Source organism: Sceloporus occidentalis, unplaced genomic scaffold, assembly GCF_023333645.1.
Source record: "Sceloporus occidentalis isolate IW3139 unplaced genomic scaffold, rSceOcc1.0.p SCAF_2, whole genome shotgun sequence".
Taxonomy (NCBI): domain Eukaryota; kingdom Metazoa; phylum Chordata; class Lepidosauria; order Squamata; family Phrynosomatidae; genus Sceloporus; species Sceloporus occidentalis.
This window is the reverse complement of record NW_028316982.1, coordinates 121,973,642-121,994,179: the sequence shown is the minus strand read 5'-3', so window position 1 is coordinate 121,994,179 and position 20,538 is coordinate 121,973,642. Positions and strand designations below refer to the sequence as shown.

The 20,538-nt window shown below is 40.3% G+C and overlaps 1 protein-coding gene across 1 annotated transcript; it reads left to right on the top strand.

Annotated features, from left to right (window-relative positions):
* The first annotated feature begins 409 nt into the window (after positions 1-409).
* On the top strand, positions 410-18,415 carry PLAU (plasminogen activator, urokinase). Its single transcript, XM_089507928.1, has 11 exons — positions 410-489; positions 6,116-6,245; positions 6,858-6,915; positions 7,149-7,253; positions 9,052-9,226; positions 10,815-10,906; positions 11,096-11,288; positions 12,722-12,864; positions 14,499-14,639; positions 15,014-15,159; positions 17,057-18,415. The coding sequence occupies exons 2-11, from the start codon at positions 6,186-6,188 to the stop codon at positions 17,243-17,245; spliced, it is 1,302 nt and encodes a 433-aa protein (XP_089364054.1). The 5' UTR covers positions 410-489; positions 6,116-6,185; the 3' UTR covers positions 17,246-18,415.
* The last annotated feature ends 2,123 nt before the right edge of the window (positions 18,416-20,538 follow it).

Genomic DNA, 20,538 nt, shown 5'->3' with positions numbered 1-20,538 from the left:
AGGTTTTTAAAGAGAGGCTGGAGGGCCATCTGTTGGGAGGGCTTTGGTGGTGTCTTCCTGCATGGCAGGGGCTTGGACTGGATGGCTTTTGTAGTCTCTTCCAGCTCTAGGATTCTGTGATTGTATTGTGCACTTTTCTGTAGTGAGACTACAGTCCACAGCACCTCAGAATTCCCCATTGAGTCATTTAAGAGACCATTGTTTGCAAAGAGTTAAATGCCTGCTTTTCCCCCCTGAGTTCTCCTAGTGGCACACAGCTTCATGCGATGTGGAGCAGTATCATACTTGTCATCAAGCTGGAATGCATCATAGGCGACAATCAACCAATCAGAGCTCAGGCTGAGGGTTTATATAGAGAAGAGATTTCCTCTGCAAAACAGGCAGAAAGTGAGCAGTGTTCACATAGCTAGAAAACCAAGGGAGCTGAGTCTTGTGTTGCTGCCGCAACTGTACAGAATACAGCACACTTTTGGCACTGTTGTTCAATTGGTAAGTGTAAAACTTTTAAATCTTAATTATATTAAGATTTTATTATATTATACTATATATAATGATGAGTTATATTAAACATTAAGCTTGCCCAAGAGCATTTTTGAAAGAGCCCAGTTAGTGACTGCAAGAGCCAAAAGACTTCATTCTGTTTCCATTCATCTCCAAGCAGTTTTAGTCGTTTTCAGTACAATTAATATCTCTTTCTAAGACGCTTGGCTGTGTATGTATAAGAACCTGACAAAATCTAGAGTTTTCCCCCTTAAACAAATAAGCTTGGTCATTATAGAATAATAGTATGCTCCATCCTTTGTGACTTGCAGACAACTGTATTATGTTGCATAAAGTTGCTATAAAGTAAAAGTGCCTGAAGCAACGCACATGTGTGTGCCTTCAAGTTGCTTTTGACTTATGGCAACCCCATGAATTTTGTAGGGTTTTCTTAAGCAGGGAATACTCACCGTGGCGCCTGAAGCAACATGTGTGTGTCTTATTATTTATAGAAGTAATATGCAGGTGCTTGAGGCATAAATTCAAATGTTATAGTGCAAATGTAAATGATGGGAGTGCAACCATGCACTACAATGTTTCTCTGGTATCTTTTTGTACTTTTGAGTTTTTAAAATACTTTTTGGCTTTTTAATACTTCCATTTGTTAAATCTTTTCCTATTTCAAAGTATTATAGTCTACTGTCTATTGTGATCTTGACCCTGTTTTAGAGGCAGAAAACAGTATTACGTTGAAGGAAAGATTGCTTTTTATTTACATTCCTATTATTGAAAGCTGTGTGCTTTCAAGTTGTTTCTGACTTATGGTGATCCTAACGCGAACCTAGCATGGCTTTTTTGATTTGTTCAGAGGAGGTTTGCCATTGCCTTCCCCTGAGGCTGAGAGCATGTGACTTGCCCAAGGTCACCCAGTGGACTTTGTGGCTAAACAAGGAATTGAACCCTGACAGTGTTGCCAATCTGGTGACTTTCACACCAAAATGGGTACTTTTCAGAGCCTTTGGTGCTTGGTTTTAATGGTAATTTTGGTATTTTGACAATATTTGGTGAGATATGGGGGGGATTTGGTGAGTTTTGGCCAAACGTTTGGGGAATTATCTTCGAGGCTTGTTGGCAACACTGCTAGTCCAACACTCAGACCATTACACCATGCTGGCTCTATTTTAACTTTAAGTGGACTTCTTTTAATACACAGTGCTTGTTCGCCATTATTTTAATTATTAATTGTGCATGAAGGCACTAAAGCTGCTTTCTTTATTTCCTTCTGCATTTTGCTGCTTCTTTGCCAGTGGGGTCCAGTTTAGTGAGCTAAGTGCTCTTGCATGCCAGCCAAGACACAAAGGAAAGGAAACAAAACCTTGCATCAATCTTGGGACGACAGTCTTAGCCCTGTCCTTTAAATTTCATGGCATTTTGCAGCTTTTTAAAAACCTGAGCTTGGATTTCAGAAGCACTTCAGTCTTGTACACCAATTCAGACCAGCAAGGTGTTGGCGGCAGCGTTGGTTTGATATTTCTTTATGGTAGTACTGGGTAGATTGGGTTCAATGTGCAATGGAGCACACATGCAACCTGCCATCATCTGCATTGCAGGCAGAGCCAAAGCCTGGATTGACATCGCTGGGAAATGGTCAGGAGAGTGTAGCCTGGGGCCCTTTCGCAATACACAGTTATTACTCTTTAATTGCCCTGATTCTGTCTTGTGGAATCCTGGGGTTTGTAGTTTTGGGAGGAGCATTTAGAATTCTCAGCCAGAGCGCTTCAGTGCCTTACCAGTTTACAAAGCTCAGGTCTATAGGATGCAGCCATGGCCATTAAAATAGGATCTGCCCATTATAAATTAGTAGTGTGAAAGGGCCCCTGCTGGTTGCACACTGCCCCAGTTACATTCAAAGAGGAACCACTCCTCCTGATTTACCTGAAACAGAATCCAACAAAGAGGCATGACATGGGGACAGTTATAGTAAAAGCAATGAGAAATCTGCCGTTGCCACTTCTCTATCATGCGGCCAGTTGCAGAGACTTAGCCAGTTTCTGCCAGGAAGGACTTCATAGCAATAAAATAATTAATTGAAATCAGACTGGGAGAAGGACTCCCTAAAATGTTAGTAGCTAAGAGGACTGGAGCGTACCTGGTAAAGCCAGAGGGAAAGAGCAACCAGCAGGATGATGACCATCGGAATAAGCCCCACAAATCACAGCGGACAAAATAAGCCTTGATATAATGGCCTGTTACAGACTGCCAAAATAAAGCTGCTTGGGGTCTCTTTGGAGGTATGCTGTTTAAATGATGCATGGGTCCTAAGAGTCCGGAGGCCGCGCCAAAGCCACACTCCATTCCTAAGCACTGGAGTGCAGCTTTGGTGCAGCTTCCGGAGTCTTAGGACCCATGCATCATTTAAACAGCATACCTCCAAAGAGACTCGAAGCAGCTTTATTTTGGCAGTCTGTAACAGGCCATCTTGCCAGCCAAAACAGGATGTAGCCATGAAGTTTTTTGGATTCCCAGAAATTCTGCTCCTAATGTAATGATCTTGAGGCTGGGTTCTATGCATGTTTATGTTTAATGGGAAGTTTGCACTATAATGTTAAGAGGCATTTAGTTGCAAATTAAGTATGCATAGAATTGTGTCCTTAAGCTGTAGTTTTAAGCATACTATTTCATTTTTTTAATTAAAATGTTTATATCAAAAGATTACAGAGTGGGGCTTGGACAACAAAACGATTTTAAATAAGACAATTGAAGATTATTCAGGATGTTATAAAATAGTTTAAAATCATCTAATATGGTTTTAAAATATAGATCAGTGTATATCAAGACCTGTATTCTTGTCAGAGCATGAACCTTAGGGCCCAAAAGCATCACCACCAGTTCCTTCTCCATGCGGAGGGCATTCTGTAGCCTGGGTACCATTGCAACATCCAAACACCAGTTTAGCACCTGTTCAGCCTCACCTGAGTCTGATGACAAGGAGAAAGAGTTGGGTGTCAACATGTTGATGACACTCATTTTCTGTGCTCCTGATGAATTTTCACAGTAGCTTCATATAGATATTAAACAGTACGGAGAATAGAATGAAACCTATGCAAGTGCATACCAGGGAATGAACTGCACTGAAGTCAGTAGGATTTACTTGTGAGTAAACAAGTTCCTGCCTCTTAACCTAAAGAGTTTATCAAAACACTCAACAATGACCGCCTACTGTTGACAGGTGTGTAGACTAGGCATTGCCGCAGAAAACAGCAGACGTACCTTGAACACAATGTGAGCGTAAGCCATTTTCACAAAAGTAACAGTGAATAGAATAGCAGGAGTGACAAGCTGCTTTATATTTCTTATTCCATTCTGTTTTCCTCTTTAAGTAACTTTGCATATATTACAAACTGAGGATGAATCGTTTGGAACTGATCTCCAAGCCTCCATAAGCCTTTTCTTATTCGAATTCTCACTTTCAACAAAAGGGTTGCCTAAATCAGGATAGGGTTAGTTTAGTGTGTCAACCTAATTTGGCAACAGAAACATGATATTGTTTCACAATGCCTTGCTGAAACATTCCTCTTTGTCGCTACATGCAGGAATGAAATAACCCCAGGCGTTACTAAGATTTGTTCATCTCTTTCCGGAGTTTAAGAATTAGCTTGTAATGAGCAGCCTTGAATTCAGTGTGTTGATACATTTTGTAACAAAAACGTCTCTGCCATGTAAGTTTCAAACACACATAGACTTTTAAATACATTTTCATTATCTATACTTTGTAATCAAATTAACAAATTGCTAATCACCAGGAAATACAAAATGGTTTAAAAGACCATAATATGCTTACAAGTATTTCTTTATGTCTATCCTACTCTTTTGCATGCCTCCTCAGAACTAAATCCCAGGGGCCATTCACACTACAGGATAATAGTTGGAGGTCTGTTGACTCCAATAAAGGCTTTGATTGATTGATTGATTGATTGATTGGGCGCCACAATTCAAAAAGGACATTGAGAAACTGGAGCGTGTCCAAAGGAGGGCGACAAAAATGGTGAAGGGTCTGGAGACCATGCCCTATGAGGAACGACTTAGGGAGCTGGGGATGTTTAGCCTGGAGAAAAGAAGGTTAAGAGGTGATATGATAGCCCTGTTTAAATATTTGAAAGGATGTCATATTGAGGAGGGAGCAAGCTTGTTTTCTGCTGCTCCAGAGAACAGGACCCGGAACAATGGATGCAAGCTACAGCAAAAGAGATTCCACCTGAACATTAGGAGGAACTTCCTGACAGTAAGGGCTGTTCGACAGTGGAATGCACTTCCTCGGAAGGTGATAGAGTCTCCTTCCTTGGAGGTCTTTAAACAGAGGCTGGATGGCCATCTGTCAGGGATGCTTTGATTTGGATTTCCTGCATGGCAGGGGGTTGGACTGGATGGCCCTAGTGGTCTCTTCCAACTCTAAGATTCTATGATTCTATGATTCTATGATTGATTGATACAGAATAATAGCATCATGGTTCTATTTTAACTGCCATGGTTCCATCCAATGAATCCTGGGGTTTGTAGTTTGGTGAGGTACTGAAGTGCTCTGTCTGAGGATTTTAAATTTTTTGGTGCTGTGTTCCTTCAAGCCATTTCTGACTTATGGCGACCCTACGGTGAATCTCTCATGGGGCTTTCTTCTCAAGATTTGTTCAGAGGGGGGTTTGCCTTTGCCTTCTTCTGAGGCTGAGAGAGTGTGATTTGCTCAAGTTCATCCAATCGGTTTCCATAGCTGAGCAGGGATTTTAACCTAGGTCTCCAGAGTCATGGCACAACACCTAAAACACTATTCCATTCTGGCTTTCTGAATTATAAATATCCATCTCTAAACTGACAATACCAGAATTGCATGGGAAAGAACCATGCAGCTAAAGTGGAATTACAGTACTATATAATTCTGTATTGTGAATGAGCCCCTGAGTGAGTTCCACCAAATGATGACAGAGCATAGCAATCACCAGGAATTACAAAATGGTTTAAGAAACCACAATATGCTTGCAAGTATTTCTTTATGTCCATCACACTCTTTTGCATGCCTCCTCAGAACTAAATCTAGATGAAAAAGTGATGGGCATTGTTGCTTCAGTGTACATTTATTTTCACCTGTTGCCACCTATATTGAGACAGGTGTTGCAGATTTTTGAACCTTGAAAACCTGCTTGTAGAAACTGCTGGCAACAATCATGTCATCTCTTTGGAAAAAATTGAACATCTACCTCCAGTTCTGATTATTATGCTCATAATCGAATGATTATTCCTATAATGTGGCCATCCTTGTAGGCCAGTAAAGCCTTGTGAGTTTGTTGCTAGGCTTGCCACAGCAAGTTGGATGGAAGGCATCATGAGGGAACAAGGCAGCTCTTGGGACTGCCAAGTGGGTTTGGGACCAACAGACTTTCTGTTGATGGTCTTCAATTAAAAGATTGAGATCCACTGTCTAGTTCGCTTTACAGCTCAGAACGGATATAAAAGAGCAAAGAAGCTTTGCTTGTTAGCATATCATCCTAAACTGCAAAGATTATCAAGTTATGAAATGGAGAGAAAAAATATAGCTCAGTTCTTGCCCCATATTACAAGCATGAACTTTTTCCTCCTTTTTTAGAAACCAACAGAAAAGAAGAACCAAAGAACTGAAGAAAACCACTGAAAATAGGAAGCTCTTAGCCAACACAATGAAGTTACTCATCATCATCTCTGTAATGCTGAGTGTTCTTGTCCCAGCTGGAGCATCAGTAAGTTTTGCAACTAGCGGCTATTCCAGTTGACAGCTGCTTGAGTTGATTTCCATTTTTGACCATTAATGCAAAGCTTCCCCTTTTGCCCTTGGTCCAAACCTATTTTTAGCCCCCTTTGCCTTTTGGTTTGTTTGTTTACTGTTGTACACATAACATTCTCTGCTATGACTCTGTTTTAGCACTTGCCATAAATGGCCAAATCGTTTTTTAAATTTATTTGATAGCAATTTGTTTATTTGTGAATTCCATTCTTCCTGGACTCTGCATCTTCTAGTCACATGTGCCCTTTCTTCCTCTTTCTCCATTTCTTCCTCTAACATTCTTCTCTTCCCTTCATTGCACTTGAGCATGTCTTCTAGTTCTAACTTTTCTAGTTGCCTCATCTCTCTTTCCTCATCTCACATTTCCAAGCCCTTGATTCTTCTAGGCCCTTCTGTCTGTCCTTCCTTATAATCACCAATGGAAGTTTCCCAGGTTTAGAATGGACCACCTTCTCACATTTAATGCATGAAGAAGTCAAATGGAGGGAATGTGGTTGAGAAGCTGCTGCTACACCTTCTCAATACTTCCTTTAGAATAACTTGTTTTCTGTTATTGTTTCTCTCTTAGTCTCACCATTGGCTGACAAAACACAAGCTAGGAAGCAAAACAAAATATGAACATAAAGGTAAAGAAATCTTTCCAAATTTTTTTCTTGCCAACTGAAAATTCCTGTTTGACCAAGTGCCAAACTGCTTGTTGTTACCTGTTGGTTTGATGGGGCCACTAGATTTTGTTATTTGTTATTTGCATGTAACGTGATATTTGGTGTACAAAGTGAATGTTGTATAACACATATCACATGGCTTTGAATTTTATATAAAGTACTTATCTACCTTTCTTGGAATGTCTTGTTTACAGGTTGCAACTGTTTCAATGGAGGAACGTGCATCACCTACTACCTCTTTTCTCGAATGAAACGCTGCTTATGCCCTGAAGGATATAGTGGAGATCACTGCGAAATAGGTATGATTTTTTTGTTCTTATCTGCCTTCAGACTGACTCTGGGTTTTCTTGGCCAGACTTATTAAGAGTAGGGCCTGTTACAGACTGCCAAAATAAAGCTGCTTCAGTCTCTTTGGAGGTAGGCTATTTAAATGACGCATGGGTCCTAAGAGTCCGGAGGTCGCGCCAAACCACACTCCATTCCTAAGCACTGGAGTGCAGCTTTGGTGCAGCTTCCGGATTCTTAGGACCCATGCATCATTTAAACAGCATACCTCCAAAGAGACCCCAAGCAGCTTTATTTTGGCAGCCTGTAACAGGCCTAGGTTTGCCATTGCCTTCCTCTCAGACTGAGAGAGGGTGACTTGACCAGGGTTGCCTGGTGGCTTTCCATTGTTGAGTGGGGATTTGAACCCTGGACTCTGTGACTCCTAGTCCAAAACTCAAATTGCTAAACCACACTGGCTCTCACTTCATTTGATTACCCTTGAATGCCCACTGTCTCACCTCTCTGTTCTGTTGTTCTAAAGACAAGGTATTCCATTTATCTGTTTGATAGAGGGCAAGCAAATGAATACAACTCAGTAAAAATTAACTGTGACTAAAAATTCAGTCCTATATGAAATAGCGAGAGATCCCAAAGTTCCTGCATCTGAGCTAGCATTTTCTGCCACTTATGACTTGTCAAAAGGGGTTTTGTCACACACATATAACTGCCACCATATCACTAAAGACTTTATCACATGGAGGCAAATTGGAGGCAAACTGGTTAAATCCCGTACAGAAATGGGATTTTAAAATCCACTTTTGCGGGTTGTTTTTCAGATGCATTGGCATCAATGAAAAATAACATGACATTAATCCAAATGCGAAGTCAACAAAACACACTCCTTTTTACTTTTTGGGCAGTTCCTGAAAGTAAAAAGGAACAGGTTTTGTCGACTTTGCATTTGGATTAATGTCGTGTTATTTCTCGTTGACGCTAACTTTCTTTGAAATCTACCCACTTTTGCGGGTTATTTCTAATCTCTGTTTGGATTAACCCTGAACGTCGTGTGGAAAAAAAATGCTTTTGTGGGTTTTTTCCACTTTAATTCAAGTTTCTGCATGTGAAGTGTGTGCTAAAAGTTTGTATTGACCTTGAGAAATAATGCTTGGTTACACCTATGGGATTTCCCTCTTGGTATTAAAGATATATGAGTGCTTAAAGCCCCCCTTGCCTCTTCTCACCTAAGGACAGTAAAGAGGTGCTCAGTTTCATCTTGTTTTGCTCCCTTAGATGGTTAATGCTGGACATAATGTCCATCTTGCTTTATGGGCATTCTCATTTCTCTCCACCATGAATACAGACAGATAATGTATGTATCCTCCAGCTTGGATCGTAATATTCTAATGCTGAAGCATTTAAAAAGTTTAAGCCTTCTTGCTTAACAAAATAGAACACCCTTCCAAGTGAGAGGGCTCCCCTAACTGAGTGAAAATTGTTTTTCCTATATCTTTCTGCAGACTTAGAACTGTCACTATTTTCCCCGACTGCTTCACATTCTTTATGTGCGCATTGGTGATTTAAAAAAATAATTTGTACTGCCATTTAAGGAATTTGTTAGTTGTAACAGACCTTATTATTGATTCAATAGAACTGAATATCTTAAACGTGACCAACTAGACTTTGACATTTTATGAGCATGTATTAAATATCTGTATGTAGACCACTTTGGAAGTTGAGAAATGGTATAAAAAAGGCAAGTGTGCCTGACACACACAGTAATAAATGACTAGTTGGCAATCAGCACTGAAAATAATCTTGTTTGCCCTTCAGATAATGAAAGTCCCTGTTATACTGGCAATGGGGAAGACTACAGAGGGACTGTGTCGATGAATGAAAATAATGAAAGATGCCTGGATTGGAATTCTCCTATGCTACGGAGATGGCCTTACAATGAAGCCAGGCAGGATGCTATGGAGCTTGGATTAGGAAAACACAACTACTGCAGGTAAATGAAATGCCACAGAGTATAAAACCATGGCACCACTTATGTTCAACACATTTGTCTCTGTCCTCCCTGAAGCTGCCAGTAGAATTTGGCACATTCTTCAAAAATATTGGCTATGATATATATTCTTCTGAATAACCAGGTCTTTGTCAAAACTGCTAGGGATTAATTTCTACCTTCTTTATTGAGACTGATAAGGATTGGCTAGTATTCTGTATCAGCTACTTAGGACCTGGACAGACCAGCACTTTGTGCTGGCCTGGGCCCGAACTGGGGTTGCAGTAGGGCTGAGAGCTCACATGCTCCCAAACCCTACCACGCGCTGCAGGCACCATCTTGGCACACCTCCGTTTACACGGGGTGCACTATGATGATGTCTGCCATGTGCAGTGCTCAAATGGCATGGCGCACAAGGCACGTCATAATGTCGCACCATGGCATTATGGCTCCTGTTCTCAGATGCAAAAAGAAGCCCTTTTTTGAGGCTTTTTGGGGCTTCTTTTTGAGCCATGTGCAGGCCGCAGCATGTGGTTGCCACAGACTGCTTCCAGGACAGAAAGGGGCGGCGTCTTGCCGCCCATTTCTGCCAGTCTGTCCAGCCCCTTAGTTAGGTATACTTAATGTAACTACTTAACTTAATTAAGTACACATAACTAGGGAATTAACCTCCTTCGTCCCATGTGGTTAAGTAGTGACTGTGAATACGGAACCGTTTCCAACTTACTTTACCTGACATTAGTTGCATGAGGGGGAAGGAGATCCATTTTACTGGCAATCAGAACACAGATGAATGATATTTCCATCACATCTGCATGGTTAGGGATCAGGCAGGAGAGGTTATTTAGCTAAATATACTTAACTAGAGAGTCAGCATGGTGTAGTGGTGTAAGCATTGGACTATGACTCTGGAGATAAGGGTTTGATTCCCAGCTTGACCAGGGAAACCCCACTGGGTGACCTTGAGTAATTCACACACACTCAGTACCATGTGAAAGGGTAGGTTGGAAATGAATTGAAGGTACACAACAACAACAACAACAAATTCGACTAAGTAGTTGATACAGAATAGTAGCCATTATTCATAACAGATGTGTCTGTTTCAAGAAAATGTAGATCTGTGGCGCCTTAGAGAATACCAAATGTATTGTGCCACAGACTTTCATGAATACAGTCTACTTCATTGTGTGGTTTTATTTCATCAGTTAGAGGTGAGTATGTGTGTGATATAAAGATTATGGTGGGAAGAGTGAAGAATGAGTTCTAAAAGGTGAAGGAGTTCAGTATACACACTACAGGCAATGGCAATGACTGTAACAACAGTTAATTGCAAACTGTGGTTAGGTGATAACATAGGCATCAACTGATTAGCATATATATTATGATTTTAAAAAAAACTTCTATTGTACAAACCACACAAAATTAGGTTGCATCTCTCTTGATGAATTTATTCCAACTAGTTTGCACTGCAATCTGTTTGTGAAGCCTAGTTCTGCTGTTTGTTAATTTGAAGAGCCTTTGCCAAATGCTGCAGGTGGTTTCTGCTATTACTGAAGATCAGTCTCTCTGAAGGCAATGTTCTGTTTTCCAGAAATCCAGATGGCCAGTCCAAACCATGGTGTTATGTTAGGAAAGGATATCGAACCTCCGAGACACCATGTGATATACCTACATGCATAAAAAGTAAGTTGTTACCTTTGCAGAGTGCCAGATACTGTGAATCTAAAAATCATGGTACCTTCAAAAAGCAGCAAATTTTTATGCTCTGGAACCTAGTTTATAATTTGAAGAAATAGCAGGGAGTAGCAATCTGTTGTACTGTTATGTTATTTGTTGGGTAAAAACCTTGGGGCTTTTTTCTGTCTTTCACAGAATCAACATGCGGCCAGAGGAGCCTCGGCAGGACCTTTAAGATTGTGGGTGGGCGTAAGGCAGCCATTGAGTCTCAGCCTTGGATAGCAACCATCTTCCAGTCTAGGAAAGGTGGTTACAATAATTTCATTTGTGGTGGTAGTCTCATCGATCCATGCTGGGTCCTTACAGCAGCACATTGTTTTGAAAGGGGGTAAGTACTATATTATCAACTTTCTTCATTTCTAGGTGGGTGTTCTTTAGTCAACATCCAGGGAAGTAGAAGTAGATCCAAATAAATGTTCATTGATGAGCACACAACCCATATGCTTATGATCATATTCTGGGATCTTCAGGCTTTGGGGCTGTTGGACATTTGAAATTTTGAGAAATGTCACAAGTGCTGTTATAAAATGGCTGTCATAGGGCATGTCCATTTTCAAAATGTCTGTTGTGGCAAGTATGGCCAGTCACATTCCATAAAAATTAAACCGGGCCCACACTAAAGAATTATAGTGCTGTGATTCCATTTTAATTGAAAGGGTGCCATCTTATGGAATCCTGGGATTTACAGTTTAGGGAGTGATATACAGATTTCTCAGCTGGAGAACTCCCCCAGAGCTTCCCCAAACAACAAACCCCAAGATTCTATAGGATGGAGCTATAGCAGTTAGTGGAATAATAGCACTTTAATTGTGTAGTGTGAATGGGCCCCTGATGAGGCTGAAAGGCAGGTATCTTGTCCAAGAACCTGAGTATAAGGTTCTCCTGAACATAATAGTATTCTCCTAAATACAATCTGAGAGAGAGCCAGCATGGTGTAATGGTGTGAGTATTGGACTATGACTCTGGAGATCAGGAATTAAATCCCTGCTCAACCATAGAAACCAACTGGATGACGTTGGGCAAGTCACAGTCTCTCAGGCTCAGAGGAAGGCAAACGCAACCCCTCTGAACTAATATTGCCAGGAAAACCCCATGGTAAATTCACTGTAGGTTCACCATAAGTCAGAAACAACGTGAAGGCATACAACAACAAAATGGTGAGCAGAAACCTATTTTCTAGACAGGCAAAGCATTGAAATTAAATAACAAATTACATGCACAAGACTCTGGTTTCATGGTAGAGGTGCGGCCTGAGCCCCAAGGCATAAACCCATTTGCTTTACAGTTCTCTTTGTAATCCAGTATTGTGTACTTACAAGCATGTCTTCTCTCTCTCTCTCTCTCTCTCTCTCTCTCTCTCTCTCTCTCTCTCTCACACACACACACACACACACACACTTAAATGTGGGATGTAGAGAATTAGTTGATCTGAAGAGTTTCACAATTTAGAATCACATTTTTGTGGCTATATTTCTACTTTTATCTGGATCAGAATGAAATGTTTTAAAATATATTTATGGGTTTTAAAGGGCTGGTACATGTATCCCTTTTGTCTCCTAATAAAGTGTTATGAAGTCCAAATAAGAAAAAAGTCAAGCACAGTATAAATTATGTATATTAATAAAGATACAGAATTAAGGAGAGAACAGTGAACATGACCATAAGAGAGCAGTAAATGGGACTGCAAAAAAAAGTTTGGTAGACATTTTCCTGGAATTCGTGGTTTGATTTTTTACTTTATTTTTTCCCCATTCTTTTCAGCACCGATACATCCAAGTTAACTGTTTTTCTCGGAAAGTCCGCAGTGAATGTTACTGATGTAAAGGAGCAAAGATTTGATGTTGATAGGCTTATCACTCATGAGAGGTTTTCAGAAAGAAGAATGGACTACGATAATGACATTGGTAAGATGACATATGAAAATTTTCCTAGAAAGTCATTGGCATTGCAAAATAAGGGTGCACTTAAGTGGAAAAATGCCTACAATAGATCATTTTACATTGCTCTTGTGTGCCTTCAATACATTCCCAACTTAGAACAACTCTAAGATAAACCCAGGAGTCATCATAGCATAGTGGATTGAGTGTTGGGTTATGTTTCTGGAGACCAGAGTTCGAATTCCTGCTTAGCCATGAAAACCCATTAGGGGGCCTTGGGCAATTCACACACTCTCAGTCTGCGATAGGGTTACCTTACATTCACCATACATCAGAATTTACTTATAGACACATCACCACCACCACCACCATCACAACAAAGGCAAACCTATCATGGGTTTTCTTGACAAGACTTGTTTGGAAGAGGTTTGCCATTGGGTGAGAAAGTGTTACCTGCCCAAGATCACCCAGCAGGTTTCCATGGCTGGGTGGGAGTTCAAATCCTGGCCTGCCAAAGTCCTAGTCTAATACCCAAACCACTATATCACTCTGGCTCTTTTTACATATTCTGATATACTTATTTCATTCACATCTTGGCAGAAAAGAGTATTGGAAAACAGAGGTGTGAAAGGGCTCCCCTTCTTTCCCTACACTAGTTCTGGGCATTCACTAGCAATTTTGAAAGAAGAGCAGAGTATTTTTATGAAATTATTGTGTGAATGATGGCAATACATTTTATTTATACCTCGCCTTTTCCCCAAAACTGGGACTTGAGAGGCAAGTTTGTTCTGAGAGACAGATAAGACAATTTGTCATATTTCTGGAAAGTGCTTGAATTTCCAGAAGCCAGAGACTGCCAAGATATGTTCATGGAGACAGTGCTGGGACTAGTAGTTCAAAAACAATTCTTCCTGGGTGATTTAAGTACACTGTTATCAGTGTATTAAGTACCTTCAACAACTTGGTAGGGTACCTCATCTGCAACTATGGTGATTCTACAACTGGGCATACAAAAACGTGGGGACCAAAGATACACATTACAAAGTCAATTGATATTTTTAATGTTATTAACAGTGGGTTGGATCTAGGTTTAACCGCACTTTGCATAGCCACCATGGTGTAGTGGTTTGAGCATTGGACTAAGAATCTGAAGACCAAGGTTCAAAACTCTGCTGGCTTTGGACACCCACTGAGTCACCTTACATTCTCTTAGCCTCAGAGAGAGACATAGATAAATCTTGCCAAGAAAACCCCATGATAGTCATCATAGGGTCCCCTAAGTTAAAACAACTTGAAAGGCCCACAGCAAAAAAGAATACATCCATTAAGGTCAATAGGACTTAACTAGTCACAACTAAACTTAGGTTGTATTTGTTTTAACAGATCTGTTCAAAGTGTAATTAAATCTTCTGAATCCAAACCACTTGGTTTACTGAGCATAGAACAGTAAATGAAAGAGAGGCCTTTGCTGTCTTAATCTGTATTGAATCTTACCATCTAAATTATTGTTTAAGGAGCAAATGCAGTTATATAAATAAAATATGTGCAATTGTCTGGATAAGCAGTTGGAATACATGTCTCCAAGTATTTATTATTCTGGGTTTAATCAGATCTAATGGTGGAAAACACTCTGTATAACATACATATTTATTCTTCTTTAGCCCTAATAAGGATCAAATCATCCACTGGCCAGTGCGCAGAAGAGTCACACGTTGTCAAAACCATCTGTTTGCCACCTCAAAACTTACAACTGGGTGAAAATTTTGAATGTGAAGTTTCTGGCTATGGAAAAGAAAATAAGAGTAAGTGGTTGCTTTTTCCATTCCTGTCTTTTCAAAACAACGCTATCTGTATGGTATGTGTGAATGACACTCTTTGGAGATATGTTTTATATATGTTATATATAGCAATATGTGTTATATATTCTGAGAATACGTAAGAAACTTGTCTCCTCTACCTTCTGTTCTATACGAAGAAATGAATATTCTGTGTTTAGAATTAACTTTGGAAAATCAGTCATGTATTTGATGTGGTGTTATCCACTAAAGTGAGGCTTAGAAGTACAGACTCAATAAGGCAGACTCAGAAATTTTTCCTCCATTTTGACTCTATGAAGCAGAGAACAGCAGGTTTCATTGAGAAGGGTCTCATACAAATGTTTGTCTTTTGTTTACAGCTGGCATTTTCTATTCGAGGATACTAAAATCAACTAATGTGAACCTGATATCTCAATCCAAGTGTCAGAAGTACTATGAAGGCCACACAGTGAATGGCAATATGCTCTGCGCTGGCGGTCAAGACTGGAAGACTGATTCATGCAAAGTAAGTTTCCTTATGTGTCATTTGGAATGGCATGGCAAATGCAATCTGTGGGCGCATACAGACAGGCCAAAATAAAGCTGTTTCGGGTCACTTTGGAGGTATGCTGTTTAAATGACACACATATCTTAAGAGACCAGAAGCTGCGCCAAAACCACACTCCAGTCCTAAGGACTAGAGTGTGGCTTTGGCACCACGTCTGGACTCTTAGGACGCATGCATCATTTAAACAGCATACCTCCAAAGTGACCCGAAGCAGTTTTATTTTGGCCTGTCTCTGTGGGGCCTATGTGATCAAAATACTTCTCCCTAATGCATATGTAGAGAGCCAGCATGGAGTAGTGGTTTGAGTGTTGGACTACGACTCTGGAGACCAAGATTCAAATCCTCACTGCACCAAGAAACCCACTGGGTGACCTTGAACAAGTCACACTCTCTCAGTCTCCGAAAATAGCAATGGCAACACCCCCCCTGGCATTTGCCTAAAAAACCCATGAAAGGTTTGCCTGAGGGTTACCATAAGTCGGAAGTGACTTGAAAGCATACAACAACAATGCATATTTAGAATGCTTTATTGAATTTAATTCCATCCTCCCCCCATGACTGGCTTGCAGTTGAGCTGTCCATTTGAGCAGCAAGAAGCACAGGGTTATTCTGCTGGGTTGACTCAGTTCTCTTGTGCCTTAGTAGTGTGGTGATGATGGGCTCCTTGATGCCAGTGTTGAAGCTGCTGTCACTGAGCCTCATTATTGTAGAAAAGGAGTCAATGTAATAAAGTTTATTTATTAAAATATTTCTATCTCATCTGCTATCATGAGAGCTTAGAGAATCATTCAATTAAAACAATATAAATAAATAATAAATAAAAATTTTATTTATATACCGCCCTTCCTCAGATCAGGGCGGTTTACAACACTTTAAAAACATTACATTAAACCATCAAAAACATTACAATAAAAAACAGAAAAGCCCCGAGTTAGCCAGTCCTCTTGCCAGTGAAGAGGAAGGAGGTCCGTAGGACATCTTAATCGGGGAATGCATTGCCAAAAAGGAAGGTCTTCAGATCCTTTTTAAATTGGGCCAGGGAGGTGGCCGAGCGGAGCTCTATGGGCAGCGTGTTCCAAAGGGCCAGGGCGGCGATGGAAAATGTCTTCCTGGTAGTGGAGACAAGCCTGGCCCCGGGAACCCTAAGTAGTTGCTGCCCAGATGTTCTGAGGGTGCGGGACGGAATGTATGGGGAGAGGCGGTCCTTCAGGTATCCTGGGCCCAAGCCATTTAGGGCTTTATAGGTCATCACCAACACCTTATATTGCAATAAGGTGTTGCAATATAAACAATTGAATACAATTCTAGATAAAAACAATAAATAATTTAGGGCCTGAACAGACAGGCCAAGATAAAGCTGCTTCGGGTCACTTTGGAGGTAGGCTGTTTAAATGATGCATGCATCCTAAAAGGCCGGAAGCTGCAGCAAAGCCACGCTCCAGTCCTAAGAACTAGAGTGCAGCTTTGGCACAGCTTCTGGACTCTTAAGATGTATGTGTGATTTAAACAGCGTACCTCCAAAGTGATCCAAAGCAGCTTTATTTTGGCCTATCTGTTTGGGCCCTTACATAGAAGAAAAGAAAAGACTGCTATAATTTGGTGATTAAAAGAAACCAGTGTTGACGCCCATCAAGCCTACAAGTTGAGGGCATTCCATAAACAGGCCATAGTATCATAGAACATCCTATCTCATGGATCATGTTAAAAAATAATACCCGAATTTGTTAGATGTGTGACTTTCATCTCTTTAAATGCACCTACCTCTTCAACTCACATCAAGCTCTTGACTTGGCCTCACTTATACTGATAACAGTTTGGAAGTACTAACCATAATTCCTATGTTTTGCCTTTTCAGGGAGATTCTGGTGGTCCCCTCATCTGTGAGTCCAATGGTAGGCTGATGCTATATGGTATAGTCAGCTGGGGCGAAGGCTGTGCTGAAAAAGAGAAGCCAGGAGTCTACACCAGGGTCACAGAGTACATTCCTTGGATTGAATCCCACATGAATGGAGTCCATTTCAAAAGTTACTACCCTCCTAAATGAGAATGGAGGCTTTTCTTGAAGCATGATGTTGACCAATATGCTTAAATCATGGGAACTGAGCCAAGTGCATTTAAACACCAAGTCTTGTCTTGGAGCTGATGCTTCTTGTTTAGAAGTGACTTTTTCTAATTCTCATAGATTTAATGGTTATCACTCACACCATTTTGTCTGAAGCAGAATTCTGCAAGCATCACTGTGAACAACACAACGACTCTTCTGTGGAAAAACAGCAACAATATCTAACATTTTGGCAGTCTTTATAATCTACAGATTACAGTATCACCAGGAATCAGTATTATACTACACCAGTAGTTTTTCTGATACAGTTTTAAAATGAGTTCACAATGTCTTAACGGTTGGTGCCATCTTAAAAACGAAACTACCAGTATCCATTGCACTCAATGGGATTTAAGGGAGCTGTATAGCCTTATTACTTTCTATGAGAGTTAAATGACCTCAGTTTTCTCTGGATTGTCAGTGATCCTGAAAACCTGGAAACAGGTTTGATGGCAAGTAAAAGGAAAAATCCTGGAGCAGGAGTGGTTTCTGGGAGTCTGACAGCACCCTAGTATCTACTAAAAGAAGAGCGAAACAAATATTTAGATACAAGGAACCTTGTTGAAATAGTTGACTGTCTCATAATGTAAATTGTACTTTTACCCTTTTTAGTTCATATCCTTTAAACCATGGCAGAAGGACAGTTCCAACATACATGAAATTAAGACCGAGAAACTGTGAGTTATCCAAAGGGCCAGCCAAAGATATTTTCAACCTCCAAGTGATTTTGCCATTATCATCTGAGAGGTTTGCAGCTCTGCTAAGTTACCAAAGCACCACTTCCAAATTGCATGTTGTTTCATTGGTGTTCCTAAGAACAGACCTTGAAAAAGTTACGTTTGGGGATTAAAATCCCCCAAATTCCCCAGCTAGTATGTTCATTTTTTAAATTATGCTTTTCACTCAAATGCTCATAGCTTGGATTGGTTTCACAACAGTGAAGCCAGTTCTACTTGTCCATGATAACTCAGTGAGTTCACAGGAAAACAGGGGACTGAGCCTAGATGCTCCACATCTAAAGCCTGTTACAGACTACCAAAATAAAGCTGCTTCGGGTCTCTTTGGAGGTATGCTGTTTAAATGATGCATGGGTCCTAAGAGTCTTGAGGTCGCGCCAAAGCCACACTCCATTCCTAAGCACCGGAGTGCAGCTTTGGTGCAGCTTCCGGATTCTTAGGACCCATGCATCATTTAAACAGCATACCTCCAAAGAGACCCCAAGCAGCTTTATTTTGGCAGTCTGTAACAGGCCTAAGTCCCCCCAGAATGTCACTGAGCAGAATGTCTCTTGGTAAGGGGCACAAGCCACAAGGAAGTTGCCCATTGCAAATCCTACTGAAACGAATTAGAATACTAATCTGATGTTCACTTGAAACATTAACCTGTTAACACATTTCTGACATTTTAATTTTGTTTTGAAATGAATTTAGTACAAACTTAAATGTTTATTGTCTGAAGAACATTTTAAATCATTGTAGGTTCTGGATTTTTGTTTTAAGCAGTAGCTTTCAGATGAATAAGTTTGGTTTGCAAAGGAAATATACATTCCAGGGTTTTGTTAGCTCTGGCTTAGTGCAAGTACAAACCCACAGCAACTTCTGAGAAGAATGCTGTATTTTAATATGGTTAATTAATGTATTTGCCTTCCTCCCAGACACATCAATACATACTTATGTTGGCATTAACATAGTCTCTCTGAACCCCTGGTTTCTCACTTAAGGTATGATCCTGTAGAGTAATGACAGTATTCTAGCCATATGTACTTAAACAAACAACTGATGTCCTAAGATATAAGTGTACAAGGCACTATACAGAATAAGTCTAGGCAACTTGGCATCCTCCAGAAAGTTTTGACTACAAATCCTATCAGAGACAGTGAACATGGCTTATATGTGAGGTTAATGAGAGTTGTAGCCCAAAACATCAGATGGAGTTGCTTATATCTGATATAGATAGACAAGAGACTTAATATAGTTTCCCTCTCGAGGAAATTTGGGGATACTAATCATGAGAAAGGGTGCAAATGTGGACAAGGAGGCTCTTTAAAAATGCTAATTAAAAACAATTCCCAGAATTCCATGGGGGAGATCGGAACAATTAAAGTGATGTGAAACCAATACATTTTGCCAATAGAGCTATGACTGTGGTTTTACTGTCGGGTTCTCTCATTCTCAGGGGTGTCCCCCATTTGTTTTCATATCGGAAAGCCTTTTCACTACCCTTTACAGACTTTGCAAAGTCTTACACTCTGAACTCTGAAAACATAGGGATGGGCTTTAACTTACATGGGTGTTCCCTTGTAAATGAAGAACTTTTGTAACATATTGTTTAGCAATTTAACTGTTTTCTAAATAGTAGACAGGTTTTATAATATATGTGTGGGGGCTGGAACCCCTATTTTTATTTAATAATTTTACTGTATTTAAATTATTCTTTGTAAATCTCAGGTTTTGAAAGCTAATAAAATATCACTGTTATGTGGCGTTCCCGTTTTTATCGCCTTTGATTTGCGGGTGCAGTATTTCTTTTATTTGTGACTGGGTCTCCTTTTAGATTTGTTGTATCTTATTCTAAAGCCATAGTTTCTACAATGTAAGGAAGTCTGGGTAACAGCCACTGCAAGGAGCATGGGTCTGTTCCCTTTCAATCAGCAGACTTCAGACTGACATTCCCAGTTTCCCTTGCACTAAAAATCATTTGTGCGAGGGAGAACTGCAACAGGGACACTGCTTCTGACTGTCACGCTAGAGATTGTTCATGGGACTGGATGGGAAACATCAGTGAGATGCTTCCTAAACAACAAGGGGAACAGACCACTGTATCTCACTGCAGCGGCTTCCTGGCATGTGGATATTGGAAGATCAGATCAGGAAATGCTACTTAGCTATGTAACGTACTGTATATACCCAACTTTAAATTGACCTCATGTATAAGTCGAAGGCAGTTTTGGGGGCCAAAATTATGGATTATGATATGAGCCGAGGGTAAAACTTAGGGGCAAAAGATCTGAAGGCTGAAGCAAAGGAAAATAATGCCAAAGAACTTACAAAATTCCAGCAGGCATAACTGCACTCACACTAAACACTGGATGGGTGAGAGAATAGAGAGAATAGAGAGTAGAGGTTAGTGCTTCCAGAACAGATCACGTTCTTGCCTTTCATCAGGGGATGACTCCTTTTAAATAAGAGTTAAAGTGCGGAACTTACATTGACCTGTGGATAAGTCAATTCAGGGGT